We start from the raw sequence: 22,901 nt of genomic DNA, 5'->3' as shown, positions 1-22,901 counted from the left end.
TCATCAAGAGATTCTTTAGTTCGTCTTCACTTTCTATCATTAGAGTGGTATCACCTGCAGATCTGAGGTCATTGATATTTCTCCAAGCAATCTTGATTCCAGTTTGGGATTCATCCAGCCAGGCATTTTGCATAATGTATCTGCATAGAAGTTAAATAAGCAGGTTGACAATATGCAGCCTTGTCATATTCCATTCCCAATTTTGAACCAGTCTGCTGTTCCATGTCCAGTTGCTTCCTGACTTGCATACAGGTTTCTCAGGAGACAGGAGGTGGTCTGGTATACCCATCTCTTTAAGAATTTTCTAGTTTGTTGTGATACACACAAAGGCTTTAGCTTAGTTAATGAAGCAGAAGGAGATTTTTTTTTCTGGAATTCTTTTGCTTTTTCTGTGATCCAGCAGATCTCTGGATCTCTGGTTCTTTTGTCTTTTCTAAACTCAGCTGGTACATCTGGAAGTTCTTGGTTCATGTACCGCTGAAGCCTAGCTTGAAGGATTTTGAGCATATCCTTGGTCACTTCCTTCTGTACAATGTTATAAACCTCTCTCCATAGTTCTTTTTTCTACCAGATCTAAGCCCTTGAATTTATTCATCACCTCTACTTTATAACCATAAGGGATTTGATTTAGGTCAAACCTGAATGAACTAGTAGTTTTCCCTACTTTCTTTACTTTAAGCTTGAATCTTGCTATAAGAAACTGATGATCTGTGCCAGCCACAGTCAGCTCCATGTCTTGTTTTTGCTGACTGTATAGAGTTTCTCCATCTTTGGCTGCAAAGAATATAATCAGTCTGATTTCTATATTGACTATCTGGTGATGTCCATGTGCCATCTCTTGTTGGAAGAGGATGTTTGCTATGACCAGTGTGTTCTCTTGGCAAAGCTGTTAGTCTTTGCCCTGCTTCATTTGTACTCCAAGGCCAAACCAGTCTATTACTCCAAGTATCTCCTGACTTCCTACTTTTGCATCCCAGTCCCCTATGATTTAAAGGACACCTGTTTTTGGTGTTAGTTCTAGAAGGTCTTGTATGTCATCATAGAACCATTTAATCTCAGCTTCTTCGGCATTAGTGGTTGGGGCATAAACTTGGATTACTGATACTGAATGGTTTGCCTTGGAAACAAACAGAGATCAATCTGTCGTTTTTGAAATTACACCCAAGTACTGAATTTTGGATTCGTTTGTTGACTGTGAGAGCTCCTCCATTTCTTCTAAGGAATTCTAGCCCACGATAGTAGATATATTGGTCATCTGAATTAAATCCACCTATTCCAGTCCATTTTAGTTTACTGATTCCTAAAATGTAAATATTCACTCTTGCCATCTGATTGACCACCTCCAATTTGCCTTGATTCATGGACCTAACATTCTAGGTTCCTATGCAATATTGTTCTTTACAACACTGGACATTATTTTCACCACCAGACACATCAGCAACTGAGCAACTGAGCATCATTTTCGCTTTGGCTCAGCATCTTCATTCTTTCTGGAGCCATTAGTAATTGTCCTCTGCTCTTCCCCAGTAGCATATTGGACATCCCCTGACCTGGGGGGCTAATCTTCCAATGTCATATCTTTTTGCCTTTTCATACTATTCATGTTCATGGGGTTCTCATGGCAAGAATACTGGAGTGGTTTGCCATTCGCTCTTCTCTCTGACATTTTGTCATTACTCTCCACTATTTTGGAGAGTATTTTGGGTGGCCCTGCTTGGCATGGCTCATTGCTTCATTAAGTTACACAAGCCCCTTTGCCAGGACAAGGCTGTGATCCATGAAAGGCCTCTAGCACTTAGTAAGTGCTTAACAAATATTTTGAATGAGTGAAAAATTAAATAAAATCCTCACTGCATGAAGTAGATGAACTTCAAGGTCCTTGTAAGTTGTGAGGGTCTATCATATTAAAAAAAAATTCAATATGCACCTTCCACTGTGTCCTCTAAACACGTCACTTCACTATCTCTGTGTGGGTACTGTGGAGGGCAGAGCACACTGTTTAATCATTCTTAAGCAGTCCACATTAGGGAAAAGGAATGTTGCAACATTATTCCATCAGCCTCACAGCAGAGTAGCTGTGACTAATTGGAGGAGGGCTACCATAACCCACTTTTGGGGCCCTGTCACCATAGAAACATTTAATGCCACACTGTGGGATGGTGGAACACAGACTGACTGTTGCTCCATGAGCTCCCCTAATGATGGAAATGAAAGGAGAACTCTGATCTCCAGAGCTATTACCCTGGTTCTTCCCTTGAGCACTTTCTGTATTTTTCAGAAAGAGAAGAATGAAAGTGGAGGTGTGAGTGTAGGAAGGGCTGTCTTCAAATAGCTTCTTGAAATGCCATCTGACACAGGAAGGGCCTGGAGAAGAGGACAAAGGGAATGTGTGTGAGCTATAGCAGAAAGTGAATGTGCTCTATTTCTGGTTTTCAGAACACTGAACATTTAGAGAAACTCTTTCTCCTGTATGTGTGGTTTTGTGTGTATGAATATGTATGTACCACTGCAGTCTGCTTTACCAGAAGAGTCTCTTGTTCTCTAAGAAAGTTCTTTTCCAAGCTGACTACATAAAATGTATTTTTAAAATCTAGATTTTATCACAGCAGTTTTAAAATTTAAAAACATATCCCTTTTCTGATTATAAGATTAATTCATGTGAATAACTGAGGATTTTAGAAAACTCAGATGAGGATTTTCTTTAAAAAGCAATGATCTCCAATGCTCTAAACATCATAAATATTTTTATCATTTTTTCTTATAACTTGTCTGTTGTCTATATCAATCTATCTGTCTAGCTAACTAACAAACTTGGAAGTTATCTTTGTGATTTTCTGATTTAAAATACACCAGGTAGTCTACTCAGAACTTTACTTTGAAGTACCCAGTGTTAGGATCCCAGAAAAGCTGCATGTCCTGATTTCCTTTGAACATATGTAACTTTCATGCTTCATTTTGGGATGGGTGGCAGAAGTCTTGATTTTCCTTGGAAAGCTCTCTCTGAAAGCTGACCTTCAAAGTGACTGAGATCTCTGTGCAGCTCAAGGGTCATGTGACTTAGTCAAGGGAGGTAAGGCGAAAAGGTGTTATGGCTGTGAATGGAGAAAACTGGTATTTCAGGTCACATGACGACCATTTTTATGTGCCTAAATCTTGGTTGGCAAATGTATATAACACAAATTAGGGTAAATAGCATTAAATGGTTCCTCATCTAGTCAGAGTTCATAATCTCAAGCTAAGAAACAAAGAATGGATATGGATTTGCATTTATTTTCACAATTGGATTATTCTGTTCATACATTTTGTAGAATATTTTCCATCTGCTAAAATATTATTTTAATTTTGTTCTACATGGCATTGTTTAGTAAAACTTGTGACCAGTGTAAGAATTGCATTTTGTAAAGTTAACTAGTATAAATAAACATAATAACAGGTCTGCTGATAATGAACTATATCCATCCTCTTCATTCTTTTTCAAAGGAAGTACTGGTACTTGTGATGTTTATGTGAAATGTCATGCATAGTTTATATGTGATATAAAAGGTAAACTTGGGAGTTCCATGTGGTCCATATCTCTCATTAGAAAAGTTTGAGCTGATTTTCCACCCCCTAAGGTTACAATGCTTATTTACTTGTAAAAAACATAGATGGAATAAAATTGATTTCATTTTCTATCAAGATCCTTTCTATTGTGCCCCATGGAAACTTCTCATATATTGGATCTGAGAAGGGATAAAAATTTTGTAATCAGAATCATTAGTTAAGCGTTAATAATTCTTACCAACTACTGAATTTCAAATTTAATACTTTTTGGCGTGATACTGTAAACTTTATACAGACAAACCCTATGCCATGATAGCTCCAAAGCATAGTTCAATGTTTGGCATATGGTGGGTGCTTAATGTATTTAATGAATTGAATCACATCTTCATTACTTTCCAAAGGGATCAAGTCTTTTGGGGGGAAAAAAAATCAAAGAGTGAAAGGGAAGACAGAGTCAGTAGATGTTTAGAAGAGGAAAGGAACTAAATTGAAGTACCATGTAGACTTGCCCAATCTTCTGTTCAGGAGGGTTAAAATCTGGTCCTAATGAGGACCTACTTCCTCCCATGACTTTCAAAGGAGTGAGGACTTTGCTCAGTGAGGCATAGTCTTATACATGGCTGGACACTAGGCTCAAAGAGCCTGTTGAATTCATCTGGTCTTCAAATGGTTCAACTGTAATCACTTTCAGTTAAGTCATATCAATTAAGTTTTCATTGTCCTCTAGTCATTTTGTTTATATAAATAAGACTCTGGTTTTGCTATTTTTAGCCCTGAACTTAGAATTGTATCCTTGGGTTCACACTGACTCAGAAGCCTTGCCGTTTTAAAACTGAGCAATAGCAAATGAGAAATACTGGATCAGAAGGTCCACTCTCTGTAAAACATCTCCAGGCTGCTTTGGACTGCAAATCACTGCCTGACTTGGCATCCTTGCCATGGGGCTCACCATAGGGCCATGGCTATTAACCCACATTAACTCCCAGAAAGCAGTTTTCTGAAGGCATTTGCTTGATGGTTGTAAAGTCAGTTGGAAAGTTATTTGTGCTGAATAGAATACATGGTATAAAAAATATGGGTCTCTAGAATTCCTGTGATTAAAAGGAATCTTGTGATTCCTTTTAACGATTACTTTTTTTCATGCAATAGAAACCATTGAAATGACATAAATATCACATTTATCATCAGATAATTATGATAACTAGTATACAAAACAAAGAGACTATGCTATTCTGTGCTATTTTGGGGAGCGATTTTTCTGGATAATTTCCATCCATTCCTCTAGATTGACTTTCTACCCTCTGACTACCAGTATGCCCCAGTGAGGCTAACCTCTGTTGCCCACACTGTCTGGGTGGGTTTCCTTGTCTTCCACTATCTATTTGGTTTGACCAACTGATCAAATAACGGGCTGCTTTGTGAAGGAGAAGAGAGAATTCTGGGTAATTATCTTCACCCTCCCTCTCTGCCTGAGCACTATTCACAATGGCTGTATCATTTGTCCAAAGTCACAGCTCCTGTTGGCTTGTTCTGCAGCATGTTCTGGGTCTCATTATGGCTCCTTCCTCTTTTTAGGACTAGAGAGGTATGATAGGCAGAATAATTGTCCCTGAAGATGCTCATGTTCTAATCCTCAGAATCTGTGAATGAGTGTACCTTATTTGGTTAAAAAAAAAGGGGGGGGTGGTGGCGGGGAGTTGGTTTGTAGATGGGATTAAATTAAGGATTTAGAAATGAATAGATTTAAATTTTCCAGGATTGTTGGGTGCTGTTATTTGGGCTTCCCTGGTGACTCAAACAGTAAAGCATCTGCCTGCAATGAGGGAGACCTGGGTTCCATCCCTGGGTTGGGAAGATCCCCTGGAGAAGGAAATGGCAATCCACTCCAGTATTCTTGTCTGGATAATTCCAAGGACAGAGGAGCCTGGTAGGCTACAGTCTATGGGGTCACAAAGAGTCAGACATGACTGAGCCACTAACACCAAGTGACAATGTTATCTCAGCGGTTCTTGCAGGTCAGAGTTCAGAGCTAGAACAGGACATGTGAGGAAGGAAACAGGTTGTACTGATGTGATTGCTATCTTTGAAGATGGAAGATGGCCCACTAGCCAAGAAGTGCAGGAAACCTCTAGAAACTTGAAAAGCAAAGAGCATGTTCTCCCTTAGAGTATCCAGCAAAAACTCAGCTTAGAAGACACTTCTGTTTTAGCCAGCGAGACTTCCACCGTTCAGAGGTGATGATGAATTTGTGCTGTCGTTAAGTCCCTAAGTCTGTGGTTATCGGATACAGGAGCAATAGGACACTAATTGAGATGGTAATGATGGACATGAGTTTGAGCAGGCTCCGGGAGTTGGTGATGGACAGGGAAGCCTAGCATGCTGCAGTCCGTGGGGTCACAAAGAGTCGTACATGACTGAGCGACTGAACAGAACTGAATGACTTTCCACTCCTGATTGACCCATGGTACTACCACATCCTTTTATTGGTGGATCTTTACCTTGCCCATAACCTTGCCAATAGCCCCTCCATTCATTTTACTTTACTTATCTGAGTATACCTTCTGGCATCTGCTAGGACTCTGTTGAATGCTTATGCCTTTATATTCAGCAAAGCCAATTGTTGGTATTTGTTCTATGAAAATTCTGGGAAATATATATAGTATCTGAGATATATGTAGATACTGATTGTAGAATTATTTATAACAACAAAAATAAACAGAATAGGGACTGGCTAAATAAATTATAGATGTATGATAATAGTAGAATGCCAGAAAATGTTTGTTAATTCATGCCTAATTATATGAAAAATCAGGCTACAAAACATATCTATTGTGTATTTTTACCTATGCCTCAATTTACCTATTGTATTTATCTATCTATCATTTATCTGTCTGTTTAAATACATAAAGAAAACTGAAAAAGGAGAAAAAGATAAATGATGCTTTTAGAGGTTAACTCTTGCTAGTGGATAAAGGATAACATTTCTTTTCTTTGTGCATTTTCATATTTTTCAAATTTTCTACAAGGCTTTCCTTAGTAGCCAGAAAGAAAGCTTTAAAGCAGTAATGGGTCCTTCTCACACATGGTGGAATGCTTTGTATTACAGAGGAAATCTCTATTTCACTCTCAATTAGAACAGTTTCTTCTATCTACAACTATTTTGCCCAGCTTCATTATATTTACTTGTATTCTTATCTGACTCCTGTATCATATTATGGACATTTTGATGCAGACCATGTCCTGAAATGTATCTCATCCTACATCACAGTGACCTGTGTGAGGCTTGCAATATGCATTTATTGAAAGCTTTATATTGAATTGCAGTAGATGCTTAATCAAAACTTCTTTGATGGGGCACTTATTTTCAGACCCATAAAAATTACATATAACAGAAAGAAAAACCTATGAGGCAAATTTGCATAGCAGGGAGATAGATGGAAGATAAACAACCTGATTTAAGATGCAAATGGATAGTGAATTATTTATATCATATTCTTGTCACAGAATTGTTCGTTTAAAATGTGTTTACTAAGAGGATTAGATGAATTTAAGTGCTTAGCTGAGATAAATATTAGGATTAGACTATTCAAAAATCTCATCAAGTACTGGAAGGGATGAAAAAAAAAATAGCCTATTATACTTTAGTCAGACTGGAAAGACTTCTTGAACCAGGTAGAATCTTTAATTAGTGACTCTTCAGTATGTTGAGCTGAAAAAGGTATTCTAGGAATATGGCACTATTTTAGAAACTACTCAAGGAGGGAATAGGACAGATGTGTCAAGATATCTATATGGAGATATGGCAGAGTTTCAGTTCAGTTCAGTTCAGTTGCTCAGTCATGTCCGACTCTTTGCGACCCCATGAATCGCAGCACGCCAGGCCTCCCTGTCCATCACCAAATCCCAGAGTTCACTGAGAGTCACGTCCATTGAGTCCGTGATGCCATCCAGCCATCTCATCCTCTGTTGTCCCCTTCTCCTCCTGCCCCCAATCCCTCCCAGCATCAGAGTCTTTTCCAATGAGTCAACTCTTTGCATGAGGTGGCCAAAGTACTGGAGCTTCAGCTTTAGCATCATTCCTTCCAAAGAAGTCCCAGGACTGATCTCCTTCAGAAAGGACTGGTTGGATCTTGCAGTCCAAGGGACTCTCAAGAGTCTTCTCCAACACCACAGTTCAAAAGCATCAATTCTTTGGCGCTCAGCTTTCTTCACAGTCCAACTCTCACATCCATACATGACCACTGGAAAAACCATAGCCTTGACTAGACAGACCTTAGTCGGCAAAGTAATGTCTCTGCTTTTGAATATGCTATCTAGGTTGGTCATAACTTTTCTTGCAGAGTTTAGGAGAGTCTAAATAGTAGATGGTAATCAATAATATCATACCATAATAAACAGCAGAGGAGTGATAGAATTAAGACATGTCAGGGGAAGGAACTAAAATTGGAAGATCTTCAGATGTGACTTAAAATCTCTATTCTTGGTCCAGTGACATTTTTCTTTTTTTTTATGGGCAGAGCACTCAGTAGTGATTAATGAGTCCTCATTTTCATTTCACTAAGGATTTTTGAAACAGCTACAAAACAATGTATTTGATTTATATCGCAAAAATACTATATTAAAAGAAGTACGTATTTATTTATGTTACACATGTTTATTTAACAATTTTTTGAGGGATTTAAATATTTTAAGGGAAATCATGTTTAATTTTCAAAAGCTATATCAACGTTTATCTCTTCGTACATATCACATATAGTGATTTAAATAATATACTGTTCCACTTGAGAGTAGTCCTCTGTTAACACTTAGCTCTATAATTTTCTTTATGTACATGAATTTACCAAATATGGGATGATGATAATACCACATTCCCACAAAGCAGAAAAGTGTAGTAATTAACTTCATAAATGACAATCATTATTCTTAAGCCAAGTAGACTATGAGCCTCATGGTCTTTGTTTTATGATATTTCATATCTGTGCTAAAGAAAATTACTAAAAAATCCAATAATTCCTTAGTATTACTTCAGTCACTCCTTGTAAACGAAACTGAGGTAGAGAAACGTTGAATATTAAGTCTTGACAGGTCCAGGATTTGAACCTGTGTAATCTGGAGTAAGAGTGTCTGCTTTTCCATTTTGTTTCAAAAACAATAATAAGGGAAAACTTAAAAAAAAAAAAATCCCAAATAGAGAAAAATAAAATCACAGCTAGATTTTGTAATTGGTATCTAACCTTAGACCAAGTATTAATAGAGTACTCCTACCACTTTTCTGATACAGTGGAAAGAATGAGCTGGTAGAGACAAGATATAAGAAACTCTGGTTTTCTCTTCTCCCATGCCCAGAGGAAAAAAAGGGCAACTCTGAGTCTAGAGCTTTTCAGATTCTTTGAGATCCCTTCTTTCAAGCAGAATTCTGAAAGCAGTGAATAACACTGGAAAGTGACTAGAAATAGAAGGAAATAAATGTAAAATCCATCAACTTAACTCTGTTGCTACATATTTTAAAATTTGTCTCATTGCAATTAAAATGAAGTCAAGATCAAAAAAGAAGGCATCTTCAAATTTGACAGATCTTAAAGCATGAAGAGGAAGATAATATATTCCAGATTTGACTTCCAAATCCTAAAACACTATGAGGGTCAGTAGAAAGAGTAATGCTTGGTGGCTGTCCCATGTTTGCCATTAACTGGCTGTGTGACCTCTGGCAACTCAGTGAGCATTAAAATTATATAGTAGAGCTATCGGTATAGGTCATTCTTTCTTTCTCCTACATGTTAAACAAAAATCCATAGTGACAAGGCATAAAGTTAGCAGTTTTTGACATAATCCCCAATGATCACATCATTTGGCTAAATGTAATTTGACCTTCGTTAGAGACAAAAAGCATTGCTACTAGTCAGAATAATATTGAGACTTTAAAAAGGGGATGGAAGCTAAAAATAAAGGCATTGAGTTAGACAGGAAACAAGACCAAAATGAAAACTTATTTTTTTATGTGTCTGGAAGGTGAGAAATAGATGTTTAAATTGGATGCAGGAAGACATCAGGGGCCAAGAGAATGATAGCAAGAGGAAGGTTAGGGTAGCTCGGTTTATAAAGGATTATGCTAACTGTTCTGAGGAATTCAGAGGACTTAAAACAAAAATGTGATATTGTCTCTGGAGCATGGCTCCCTATATTTTTAATTATTTGAGGGGGTGGTTACAGAGACAGGTTCTTTGGCTTTGAAAATAATCTAATATGTGACATTTTTCAATAAAGACTTAGATTGTCAGCCTGTAGTATAAAGAACGATCTGCAGTTCAGTTACTCTTTCAAAATGAAACATCATGCTACAGGGCCTCAGTTAAGACAGACTGGAACGGTGCCAGACGCTGTTAGCTGATTTGATGGGAGTGGGAGGAGCCCAGCAGCAGAGCACTGGTGTTACCCACGGGGGGCCTGATTACACCTAATTCATAGCTGGTAAATGGAGGCTTATAAAGGCTGACCTGACGGTTGTGAAACAGCTGGTCTCTGGCAGAGCTGGGATCCCAGTGATGGCTTACACCAGTGTCCCTTCTGTTAGCCTCACCAAAGCTTTAGGCACAGAAGTCTTGAGCTACTCCTTCATGCCATTTCTTTATGTCTCTACTCCACACTCCAAAAACCATCTCTCAATTTCTTTGAAGTGAGTATCATGCATAACATGATCACACTGCTCACAACTAAAATGAACATAAAGGGACGGCAGTGTTGGGGAGTGAGACAGAGAAGAGGGATCAGAGAAGAGACAAACAGAAAGTGAAGTTTGTCTCTTTTAAGACAAGTCAACCAACGACTGACCTGATGCCATGGCTTAGAATGCAGCATTTTTATTGTAAAAGTCCACATATTAGGCAGTTCCCTTTGTGAAAAGGTTTTCATATACATAGACCGGGAGCAGCTGATAATTAAGAATCAGATTATATATAATATATATTTATGTTGCCAATACTATGCACACATTGGAAAGCTAGCTTTTTTTCTTGAATGTCCCCATTAATGGAATACATTTCAAGTTGACAATAATAACATGTTTCTTGTCATTGAAAATTTGCCAACAACTCTCCCCAAAAGTCAACATTTAATATGTTAACAATTCAAAACAAGAAAATAATTCTATTTACACCTGGTTGAGGTTATATACTACAGCACTGATACAGTAAAGGTTTGTAAATTTGGCAGCTATATGTATTTCAAGATTCATCCAGATGACCTGATGATGACTTTACATGGTTTTCTATTAACAATGACACTTTCTCTTCTTTTCTACTCTTGGTAGATTATCTGTAGCTATGATTGAATTCTGACTTAAATAAATGATTGCCAAAAGGCAGAACTGATGAAGGACGCTATTTTAGAAAAATAGGAATTCAGGTTGAGTACATGAAAATGGAGCTCAACTCATCAAGCTTGAAGCCGGGGATAGCCACTCCGTGTGAGTACAGTATGGTCAAATGAGGACGCACTCATAGGTTTGACCTCCTTGTGAGTCTTTCGGGTTTCTTTAATTTTGTAAATGTAAACTTCAGTACATTTTGCTTTCCACAGAACAAAGGATACTACATTTGAACACCAGTCAGGTATGACTCCTGTTGTGCCTGTCTATGTCCTGGGTGAAAAAGTGGGGGGTCAGGACTGACTCACCCCCAGACCTGGAACCATACTACACAGATTCTAACTATGCCCTGGTAGACTCACTTCTGTACAGAAATATAGGACATAAATATTGTTCTAAAAGGAATATGGTCTTTGCCTAAAGTAAATGTGTAATAATGAACAAAAATAGTCAAAGTTCTTTGGATCCTTCTGTTTACTTCTATAAGATCAAATAGCACTGGACAATGCCTGTGTGAAAAGATGAATCACTGGTTCCAGACCAGTTCAGGAAGCTTTACCAGAGGCATCCAAAGCCAGTTCACTTCAAACCACATTCACAGGCACCAGCTATGTGCTGAGCACTCTATGTGGTGCTGAGGACCCAAAGGAGAGATGACAAGGATTCTGCCCACAAGGCACTCACAAGTCACTAGAAGCAGATCTTGAGCGTAAGTTCTGTGATGACCTATTATCCTAAAAAGAAGAAAAAGTAGCAAGCACATACATTTATTTGCTTTATACTCTATGAAATTGGGCATATTTCGAGGTGGCAAATGTCAATTATCCAGTCTATATTTTACTTAGTGTTGTAATACGTCTTACAAGGAAAAAAAAGAAAAAAAAACAAGATGTTTGAATCTTCATGCGTGAGGGAGAAGATTTGTCTCTCCTGTTCCAAACCCAAATCCATATAATTACATTCATGATTCATTTAGAGCCCAAAGACACAGAATAAAAGACAATATGATGTTAACTTCAGTCTACTTGTTTCAGCTCTAGAGATGCATGCATTAAACTTGAAGCATTCTATGTTACTGAAATATTTACATCATTGTACATGTGATGTGGAGGAAGTTTCCTTCATATCTTGGAATGGAGATATAATAGATTTCTAGTCTAGGTTCCTATATTTAAAGCAGGTTGTGATTTTTCTCAAATTAGGGAGATATCCTTTGGGAATCAAATTTACCACAACTTGATCCCAGAACAGAGGGTACACTTTTGGGTCTTTTGCATCTAATTGTATTTTGAATTCAGGAAGGATAACACCATTGTAAATAATAATGGCTTTCACAATTGCAATTGTTGTAGCTGAAAGAAAAGCTTGTTTTGTTTCAATGTTCTTGCTCTAATTTCACTTTGCCTTGCAGGTTTTGAGACACAGCAAACATTATACTTCAAATTACACTTACCATAGGAGAGTTGGGTGCAAACAATATGACATGAATACAATTTACCAGGCTGGAACACAGAAACAAATTCAAAGCATGGTAAACTACACAGGGGATTATGTAAGTAGACTCAGAAAGGACATCTTCTCTTCAAGGGATTTAGTGAGTAAGACTCACATCAGTAACACCCATACCTCTTCACAGGTAAAGGTAGGAGACCCAGTAAACCAGATTGAACAAGCAGAAAGCAGTGGGGAAGAAGATCCGCGCATAGGAGTCCATCTTGGCAATACGGATATGTATCCTCCCGTGTCTCCAAGCCCCTGTTCGGCAGTCTTCAAAACAGCAGAAAAAACTGGCACAGTCCTTGCCATCCAGACACTCATACCCGTATTCTTCATCTCTCTCTTGAAGGTGTGTGGCATTGTTCATTTGAATGGTTGCTGATCGTGGGCGGATGTCAATTGTAGGGGCCTGAGATGGAGTAGGGAAGGAGAGGGATCAGAGTTAGTTTTACCTGATAAATCCCAGACCATGTCTCCACAATGTCCCCAGTGTGCGAATGATGAATCTGAAAATGAGTACTCAGGGAATTGCTATGACATCATGATCTACAATGGTGAAATTGAACTTAGAAGGACAGCAGTTGCAGATTTCAGATTTTGAGCTTAAGCAGTGCAGCTGAAAATAATACCACCAAGCTAATAAGCTATAGCAAGAAGATTGAACACCAAAAGAACTCAAAGTTTGGAGATTTAAATCAAACAACTACATGGAATCTTATTCTGGTAAGTATTACATGTGAGGTTGGTTACATGAAGGCATTTAATGGTGTTGCATGTGAGTAGGATAGAGAAATAAAAATGAGTTGATTGTGAAATCAAATTTTGTGTACATGCTTATCTATATAGGCAAAGAGTAAACCCCATTACACTGAGCAAATGTGTTAAATGCTTTTAACAGAAAATGTTAAGCTATATATAAATATGGAGCTTCCTGAGTTTATACCACAATGGTAGGGCTTATACTTTAAAGTAATATAGTACTTTGCCTAATGTCACCCTTTAGAAGCTTCAGAATGTCAGCAATATTAAATTATACTACATGTGAGTGAACTTTTTTAAATGTTACTAGCTGTCAAACTCTCTTGAAGATTTGAGAAGAAACTAGTACCAATTAATTAAATGTTAATCTAATCTTTGCTGCTGCACCAATTATAAAATTGCTAAAAAATTCAATTTATTTAATGTTAATTCAGTAAGTTAGTTTTAGGAATGATATGTATACAAACTCTATTGTCTCTGAATCAGCTATCAGAAAGTTTAGCTGAGAATAGAAATCTCACAGAATATTGTATGATAGAGCCAAAAGGCCCCTGGATAACCCTGGAAGGAAGGGATGCATGTTTTAATTTAAAGCATTTCAAAGACAGTATCATTTTTATAGAGCCTACAGGTAGAGTTCAGGCCAATGGAGATTTTTATATGTACTTATTGAAAAACAATCCTTTTTTGAATTAGGACTTACAGAGTTAAATTTTAGGACATAAATGGAACTTGGTAGGTATAACCAGTGAAACTAGATTCCATTTTTATCTGCAAAGAGAGGGTAAGTCTTGGCTTTGATGTTTAATGAGGCCCACTTCGCTAATGACATCTCAGAGAGCTTAGAGATTTTTAGTCCCATATTAGGTCAAAACCTCTGAATTAATGTAGGGTTGCTGAATCAACTCTAAAACTCTAAAGAACTTTCTCCATCTTAAATGTGTTATCTCTAGTAGAATGCTTAAATGTCTATTCATAAAAAATAAATAAAACACCATGTAAGCATTAATAGTTAGGTCCAGCAGTTGCATGCAGTGAATTTCCATTCCAAAAAAATTATACCTTGAAGGAAAACATCCGAAGAAGCTTTGGTTTGTAGACAGAAAAGAGAATCGCATTTTTTTAATTAAAAGAAGGGAAAAAAGGAAAAAAAAAAGAGAGACAAAATAAGATAAATTAAAAATACATTTTGAAAACATAGCAAGTGAAATGAACTGAAATTATAAACACAGAAGGACAGTTCTGAGCTTAGAATAAAGTATATGCCTAATTTGGAAAATGAAATTTTGGTGATTCCTAGTGAAATCTTTGATAAATTAATCTACAATGATCTAACTGCAAAATTCAGTGCTGCCTACTTGTAAGGAAGATTTGTTGCCTATTTTCTCTGTATAGAAATGCTGATTTTATTTTCTGATTATCATTAAGGAGGCCTTAACTAGGAGAGTGTTGACATAATGAACCCAAGAACATATTAAATGGGAAAGTGAAATTTTAGCTTCTCAGTCACAATTGGACTCTAGCTAGTTCTGATAAATCATTGAATTAGCTTAAAAGGGAAATGAGCATAGAGTTCTTGGGTAATTTCATTTTTGCAGTTTCTTCAATTCCCTTTCTCCTCTGTCACCTTTTCTCTTTCTGCCATCCTCAGGACCAGGACCCTGATCTAAGGAATCCAAGTGTTTCTATCTCTGCAACAAAATCCACTCTGCAATAGAAAGGGCCAAAGGGCTTTCTCCACTGTCAGTCCTCACTCCCTTGTTACTACTGGCAGGTAATAATGCTGCATGGCGATAGAATCATCTTTTGGGGGGAAAATGAAATGGCAAGTGAAGAAAGGGGGAAAAATAAAAAACAACACAACAAGGAAAATAAACTAAGGATAGAAAAGATGCAAAGGTAAAGAGAGGCCATACAGAAAAAGAAGGGGCTGCATAAAGTGTAGTGATTGGGAAATTGAAGATAAGCCTTTCTTTTTACAGTAATCATCAAGAATAATGATGCATCTTTCTTTACCTGTTATAATGTTTTACAGTCAAATAAATGTGTGCCATTTGTCAAATTTCACCTGGGTTTCTGAAGATGCATCAGGATTCAGGCTAGAATCAGCTAGAATCAGTGGTTATAATTCAGCTCCCCAAAGTCCATGGGTCAGAAAGCTAGCCACTGTCATGGCCCTCACCAGGAAAGGCTATAAATTCAGGAGGGTGGGTGAGTTCTTTTGCCCCATTTTTGGAAAGAAATGGACCTTCACTTTCATCGGGCCTCCTGTAAACCAAACACTGGATTTAAGTGGGCAAATGGGTAGCTACATGCTCTTTTCAGCATCCATAATACAAAACAGTTACATTAGGCTTTTATAAATGTGCTTCTTCAACTCTGTTTAAAGTTTGGTGGCAAGGTGAAGTCATCTTACCTGTTTCCAAATCACTGAACTCAATCCAGGTTGGTAACTATATAAATCATCAACATCAGCCATCATCATCCATTTAAATGCCAGGTAGTATTTAATGTCTTTTATATCCATTACATTTATTTCTCACAGCAGCCTCATAAAATATATATAAAATAATACTCATTTATATATGAGAACATGATAACACAGGGAGGCTAAAAATATATATTTTGAGTATAAAACCAACAGAAGTCCTCTGGCAATGTATACACACACACACACACACACACACACACACACACACACACACTCTAAATGATTGATTTGCAAAAGTATGATGATCCCTGAAACTTTAAGAACCTCATGGCTTCCTATCGGAAAGCAGTGGATGAAGGACTTGAAACATCAGTAATTTTAAAATATTAAAGAGTCAGACAGCTGAAAATCAGTGAAACCTAAAATGACAGCTACTAAAAGATGAATGCAGTTTCCAGTCATGGTTATTCTTCCAGTGAAATGAAGAGAGCTACAGTCTGCCTCAGTGAATGAAGTCTCTCCCGATTAACTGATGACCATAATGGATCCTGGGAGCCTGGCCAAACTCACACAAGCTATCTTCACCTTGGGGCCCAAAGTGTGGATAGCCCACAGATAGGCCAAGCAAGGCCAAACCAAAACAAAACCAGGTGATCTTTCTGCATAAAAATGTCAAAGGGCCCAGTGAGAAATGATACATACAGGGTTTTTCTTCTTTTTGTCTTTGTCCTTGCTTGGTTTCCGGTTGCTGACAAAATAATGCAGAGTGCCATACTCCACCAAAGCAGAGAAGACGAAGATGAAGCAAACAGATACAAAGAGATCCATCGCTGTGACGTAGGAGACCTTGGGGAGCGACTTCCGGGCAATGGTGCTGAGGGTAGTCATTGTCAGGACAGTGGTGATTCCTGGAGGAAGGCAGGATGAAACAGACCCCGTGACCACATCAGCACATTGGATAACTGTCTCACTGGTGAGTCTAAACGTGCTTTGTGACTTCTGAGGAGTGGCCTCGGTTCTGGGAAAGGAGGCTTGACTGGAATTCATTCACACTGTTCACAGATATGTATCGCCTGCCTACCATGTGTCATCTACCGTATGTGCTGAGAAATGTGCTAATGTGCTGACTGTGCTGAGAAACAAAATAGACAAGGTCTCTGCCCATATGTCCCTTATGTACGCCCATGTGTATTTCAGTGAGAGACACCACCATGCATCAAGAAAGCAGAGAGAAGAAGAATGACAGATTATGGTACGCACCGTGCAGAAGGACAGGGGCGGTGAGAACTTAGGTGGGAGGCCTGTTTGAGGAGGTGATATTTAAGGTGAAGCTTAAAAAATTAGAAGAAACCAACCTTCTGGCTATCAACACTGAAGTAGCAAAGAGTTGGATACAACTGAGTGACTGGACTGAACTGACTAAATTAATTAAAGGGAGGTTCTGAGGAAGGGAAACCTTATCTGTTTTTGAATTTTTAGAACACCTGGGATGGGCGGCCAAGTCACAGTGATGCTGGGTAAATAGAAGTTACCTAGTTAAGTTATGCACAGCCTGCCCAGGAGTTTGCATTTTATTCAGAGTGTAAGGAGAAGCCCTTTAAAGGTATTAAATAGAGGAGGTACTTTGTATGTGACTGACATGTTCTGATGTATAAATTCTTTAGCAACTATTATATGATGAAAATAGGCATCTCAGAAGTGATAACTAATATTTACTGAAAATGTCCTCGTGCCAGGGACTATGGTAAATATTCCATGTGCATTCTCCCTTTGAATCTTTACAGCAAATATTTTCATTTTGATTTTATAGTTGAGGAAAAGGAAGCCAAAAGGGCAAGCTCTGTGTCAGATAGTAAAGTAGCAGAAAGATTTGAGCACAGAAGTTAAATGTCCAGTTTCAAAACACTTCTTTTTCCCATTGTACAACAGTACCCAAGAAAACTAGTTCTCCCCAATAATTGTTTAACAACAAAGTTAAGACAACCTATATGTATTTACAGGTGTGTTATTTATAACAACGGCAACATGGATTCAGTATTTGAATAGGTTCTAGCTCTAGTTCAGTTCAGTTCAGTCACTCAGTCATGTCCGACTCTTTGCAACCCCATGAATCACATCACTCCAGGCCTCCCTGTCCATCACCAACTCCTGGAGTTCACTCAAACTCACGCCCATCGAGTCAATGGTGCCATCCAGCCATCTCAGCTCTAGTTATAGTCACTCAATTCACTTCGGTATTCTAGGTTTCAGTTTCTGCATCTGTTTGACTATCTTTTTGAAGATCCATCCATTTCTTATCATGCTATGATTTTAATTCAACATTTCTTATGACTGGATGCAATTTTTCTGTACTCCAAAAATGGTCTTCCCAAGCCCTTACCGTCTATAGCCTTGTGACTTAACATTTTTGTTGGAGGCAGGGGAGAGGGGAAGTTTCTGTTGTCTAATGCTGTGTGCTAATTCTCACTATTACTAGGACCAAGATACTTCTAGGAGAGAGTCAATGTCCCTGCCTCAAAGAGCAGTGCTGGGAAACTCAGAAGGAATCAGACACGAGAAACTTGAGGAGCAGGGGAAGGAAGCTACAGAGATTAGGAACAGTATCACCATACAGGAAAAGAGAAATAGGATTTTCTTCTCTCTTTACAACATGAGTACAGAATGCTCCAAAGATGGTTAAGGGGAGCCAGCCACTCTTGAAGAAAGGTTAAGCCAAGAAGGACATTGACCTTTCTCTTCCTAATTGCTCAGGGTTTTTTTCAGAGCCATTTTTGAAGGGTTTGGGTATATTTCTAAGAATACTTAGCTTAGTATCCGGTTTGTATGCTACATTGTATGTTATGAAATTCTAGAGAAGGGAAAGGTCAGTGTTAGTTAAAAGAACTTCACAGAAAGAGTTAGCCTTTAATAGAGGCCCTCCACAAGGAAACTGTAGTCATAAAGACTGAGGCCTCTCTCGTGTTCCATCATTAGTGATTATGGAATAATACATCTCTCTGTCTAGTCTACATACTTTGTGACAACAGACAAAACATGAATCTTGATGTCCACTGTAACCCCATAGTGAGTATAGAGCTAGGACTCAATATCTGTTGAATAAATAAAATGATTGAAAAATAGTGTATACGTGAAATATCAAAGAGACTCAGCCTACATATGAAAATAGGAATCCATATTGATGATTCGGGAGGATCATTTTAGTTGTACATAACAGTAGCTAACATTTAAGAATCTCTTCGTTTGGCCAAGTACTATGCCATTTTGAGGGGCTCCAAAATCACTGCAGATGGTGACTGCAGCCATGAAATTAAAAGACGCCTACTCCTTGGAAGAAAAGTTATGACCGACCTAGATAGCATATTCAAAAGCAGACATTACTTTGCCAACAAAGGTCCGTCTAGTCAAGGCTATGGTTTTTCCTGTGGTCATGTATGGATGTGAGATTTGGACTGTGAAGAAAGCTGAGCAACTGAAGAATTGATGCTTTTGAACTGTGGTGTTGGAGAAGACTCTTGAGAGTCCCTTGGACTGAAGGAGATCCAACCAGTCCATTCTGAAGGAGTTCAGCCCTGGGATTTCTTTGGAGGGAATGATGCTAAAGCTGAAACTCCAGTACTTTGGCCACCTCATGCGAAGAGTTGACTCATTGGAAAAGACTCTGATGCTGGGAGGGATTGGGGGCAGGAGGAGAAGGGGATGACAGAGGATGAGATGGCTGGATGGTATCACTGACTCGATGGACGCAAGTCTGAGTGAACTCCGGGAGTTGGTGATGGACAGGGAGGCCTGGCATGCTGCGATTCATGCGGTCGCAGAGTCGGACATGACTGAGCGACTGAACTGAACTGATGTCAAGCATATGTATAATAATCCCAGAAAACCGTCAAAATGAGGTAATAAGCACTGCTATCCTTCTTTTTGCAAGTGGAAAAAATAAAAAAAATAAAAAAACCTGAAAAACTGAGCACAGAAAGAATAAACCAGTAAGAGAGAGAACCTACAAGCCCAGCAAGTCTGACTTTAAGTGCAATGTTCTAAACCACATTGTTGTATTTCCTCTCCATAAATAGGTCCATACCATGCAGGATGAAGTACCACATTCTTAGGAGCTATTAGGGATTTAGCCATCTGAAATCCCTAATCTGGGATGTGATGTGGATCTGTGAATCCTCCGTGTTGCCATGATGGAAACATAAGAGTGGTGTAGCTTCGCAAGTACAAACTAGGGATGGTAGTGACTGCATAAGGCGCTCATGAATATTTAATTAAATCATGAACATAGGCTGACAATTCCTAGTAAAGTCTCAATAAATATAAATATAGTCTTCTCATTTACTTTAGAGAAGAAAGATCTGCTTCTCAAAGTAAAAAAGCTTTACTTAGGTTGTCTATGTATTAATTCACGCAGAAGTTCTTGATTATACCTAATCACAGCTGATATTTTTGTGGGATAATTTCAAAAATTAATTGGCACTTTCTTCACTTCATTCCGGCCTCAAAGCAAAAATGACCTATGAGAAGTGAAAATGTCAGTATCCATAGCAGATATCATGGATATGTTCCCTTAAGAATATTTGGTATGTCCGATATTATTAGGCTACATGGAAGTTTATCACAGGCATGTAAAAGAAGAATCTTGAAAAGGTCCTTCACGATATTTTCAGGCCTGCTTGGAGCCACAGAGAACAGTGAAGAACAGAAAAGTAGTGATTCTAACTGATTTACCAACCAACAGCAAGATAGCTTAATCTGTTTCACTTGTTCCATGTGGTTTTTCAGTCCAGTTTTGCTAAGCAAAGAAACTAGACTTCTCTTACTTGAGATGGATGAAAAATATCCATAAGCTTTTTTCAGTTCCTTCAGTCTTGGCATGAGGTAAGCTCTTTAGGCATGTTTAATCCATCATCCTTATACCATGATTAAACCTCACCAGCTACCACCTGTGTACTAAACTATACTCAAGTGTTACAACCTTCAAAATGACCTCGAATGTTGTGATCTGCACTTAGAAAGCAGTCACTCTCTTAGCCACGTGGATATATTTATCTCGCTCCTCGAACAATGTGGCTCTGTGTTTTGTGGCAATAAACCTTTAAGTTCACAGGCATTTATTGTCCACTGGTTCAACTGTCGACTGTAAACATTGGAAAAGGTAATTGGACCCAATGGTCTAAGTCAGTGTTCCTAAACCTAAACCTGATTACGCCTAGACTCGCCTGAGGATTTTTTTTTTTTCATCCTAAATTCCACAAGCCCACCCCCCACCCCACTGTGTGCTCTCAAGAAATTAAATAAGCATATCCTGGGGTTGGACAAAGGCAGCTGTACTTTTGAAGGCCCTCTATTGATTTAAATACACAGTTGAACTTAAGAAGCAGTGATCTAGAGACCTGAGGCTGCAAAGCTAAATTTGAGAAATTGGCTCAGCTCACCACCCCACCTTCTCCCACAAGGGGCCCTTCAACAGGGCCTCACACCCAGAGCCACTCTAGGTCTCCTCAGCCAAGGCACACATCTGCTATCTGCTGGCAGTGGCCTTGTGAGTGCCATTTAACCTTATGGCACCTCTGCTTCCTCAGCTCTAAATATGTGATACTAACCTTTGTTTTCATTACAACTTCGACATGCAGTTATTCTAAAAAGTAGGAAAGCATGAGGACCACACTGAGGATGACTGGCTTACGGTAAATGATCTGTGAGCAAGAGGCGCGCCTACCCGCTATTTGTTCTGTCCCTCCTTCCTCAGCCTACTCTCCTTCCTTCCATCTCCCACTGCAGTCTCTTGCCGGTATGCACTCATTGATCAAGTGGTAGAAATGAGCTAGTACTATAAGCCTTAAGAGGGCTTTTTAACCAGCAGGAGTCTAGACTTCAAGGGAAGAGGTTGATTTGAAATCTTTCCCTTAAGATATTTTTGGGATGGGTGGATGGGAATGCATCAGTGTGCTTGTTCCCTCCACTCATAAGTGCACATATTACTTGAGTAATCACAGAGGGACCTGCCGTGGACCAGGCACTGTACTGGGAGTGAGGAAGACAATGATTGATACCCTGATGTGACAGACACAGAAAGCGAGTAATGTGGTACATTCTACTCACGATGACAAGTAATCGTCCTGAAAAGTAGCAACGTATTTTGGGTTTGTCTTAGCATGTAGCATTAGACAAGATATTATAATTGTTAAATACAGCCTGTAACATAAAGTACCGCCTATAACAGAAAAAATCAAAATAACCTTATTTTGAAACAGATGGGAGACTAAATTTGGTTTGGAGAAGAATAAACATGCAAATGATGTCTTTTTTTCCCAGTAATCATTGCTGCTCTCGGTTTTAATAACCTGGTACAGATCACTTTGTTAGAAAACGACTATAATTGCTAGTATTTCTGAGGCCCTACTATGTTTTGTGCTCTTTGCATGGAGTACCTGATTTAACCTAATACAAACCCCAACAGTTAGGTACAGGAAATGATGTTTCACATGTGAATGTGGTTTGTAGTAAAATGTGGTTTGTAGAGACTAAAGGATGTATCGAAGGCCATACCGTGTATGAAGGTTGAAATCCATTTGTTGGACTTCAAAATCCAAACTCTTAACTATTACATGATACTGCCTCTAGCCAAAGAGTGGATAGGAATGGTGGTTCTAGTTGTCACACAGATGATGAAAGAGGATAGCAGCCTTATAATTCATTTTTCAATCGTTTTAGTTAAGTCTTTAGGAAATATTATGTAGTGTGAGAATTCTATTCATGGACCTAGCCTCCAGTGTTTCCTGTGTGTCTGTGGCTTTGTAATAATCTTTGATTCCTCTTCCTTATGTGAGGAAAATGATGTGAAACTCCAAGACAGGTATCACCAGACAAGAGATTAAGCAAACTCCAAATAATCCTTCATAGGTAATCATATTTTCTCAAAATAATCTTTTCAACAGCTCTTGTGTACTGAGCCAGTTATGTATATGTGTGTCTTCAAATGGCATCAGAATCATGCATGTTGGAATTAATCAGTAGCCAGTGGTGTGCAAGTACATGTGTAATAGCTGATTTCCTAGGGAAAAGGTGCCCCTGATTTTTTGTGTTTATCTGTTTCCATGGTGTTAATATTTGCACCTGGGTTGATTTCAAGCTACCAAACTGGCATCACTGAACACAGTATTGGGAAAGGATAACTATGACCAACTCTAATGGGTATACAACTGCCCAGAGATCAAAACAAACAAACAAAAAATTTCCTGAAAAGTTTTTTAAAAAATTTTATCCCAGTTATTTTATTTAAAAGATTAATCCAGGTCTAGTTGGGAAGAT

At 38.4% G+C, this 22,901-nt stretch overlaps 1 protein-coding gene across 3 annotated transcripts in view; it reads right to left on the bottom strand.

The window, feature by feature from the left end:
- Positions 1–12,536: 12,536 nt before the first annotated feature.
- GABRG2 (gamma-aminobutyric acid type A receptor subunit gamma2) overlaps positions 12,537–22,901 on the bottom strand; it is a 132,546-nt gene continuing 122,181 nt past the window's right edge. For 2 of the 3 annotated variants that reach the window (XM_068979552.1, XM_068979553.1), the window contains exons 8-10: positions 16,296–16,501; positions 14,225–14,248; positions 12,537–12,812 (exon numbers count right to left, since the gene is read on the bottom strand). In XM_068979552.1, the coding sequence (XP_068835653.1) occupies positions 12,537–12,812; positions 14,225–14,248; positions 16,296–16,501 (506 nt within the window). The remainder of the gene's footprint in view (positions 12,813–14,224; positions 14,249–16,295; positions 16,502–22,901) is intronic. The other variant, XM_068979554.1, reaches the window with a different exon arrangement.

This window comes from Capricornis sumatraensis, chromosome 9 (genome assembly GCF_032405125.1).
Source record: "Capricornis sumatraensis isolate serow.1 chromosome 9, serow.2, whole genome shotgun sequence".
NCBI classification, from domain to species: Eukaryota; Metazoa; Chordata; class Mammalia; order Artiodactyla; family Bovidae; genus Capricornis; species Capricornis sumatraensis.
Note: the sequence above shows the minus strand (reverse complement) of the source record. Positions and strands in the feature narration are given on the sequence as shown.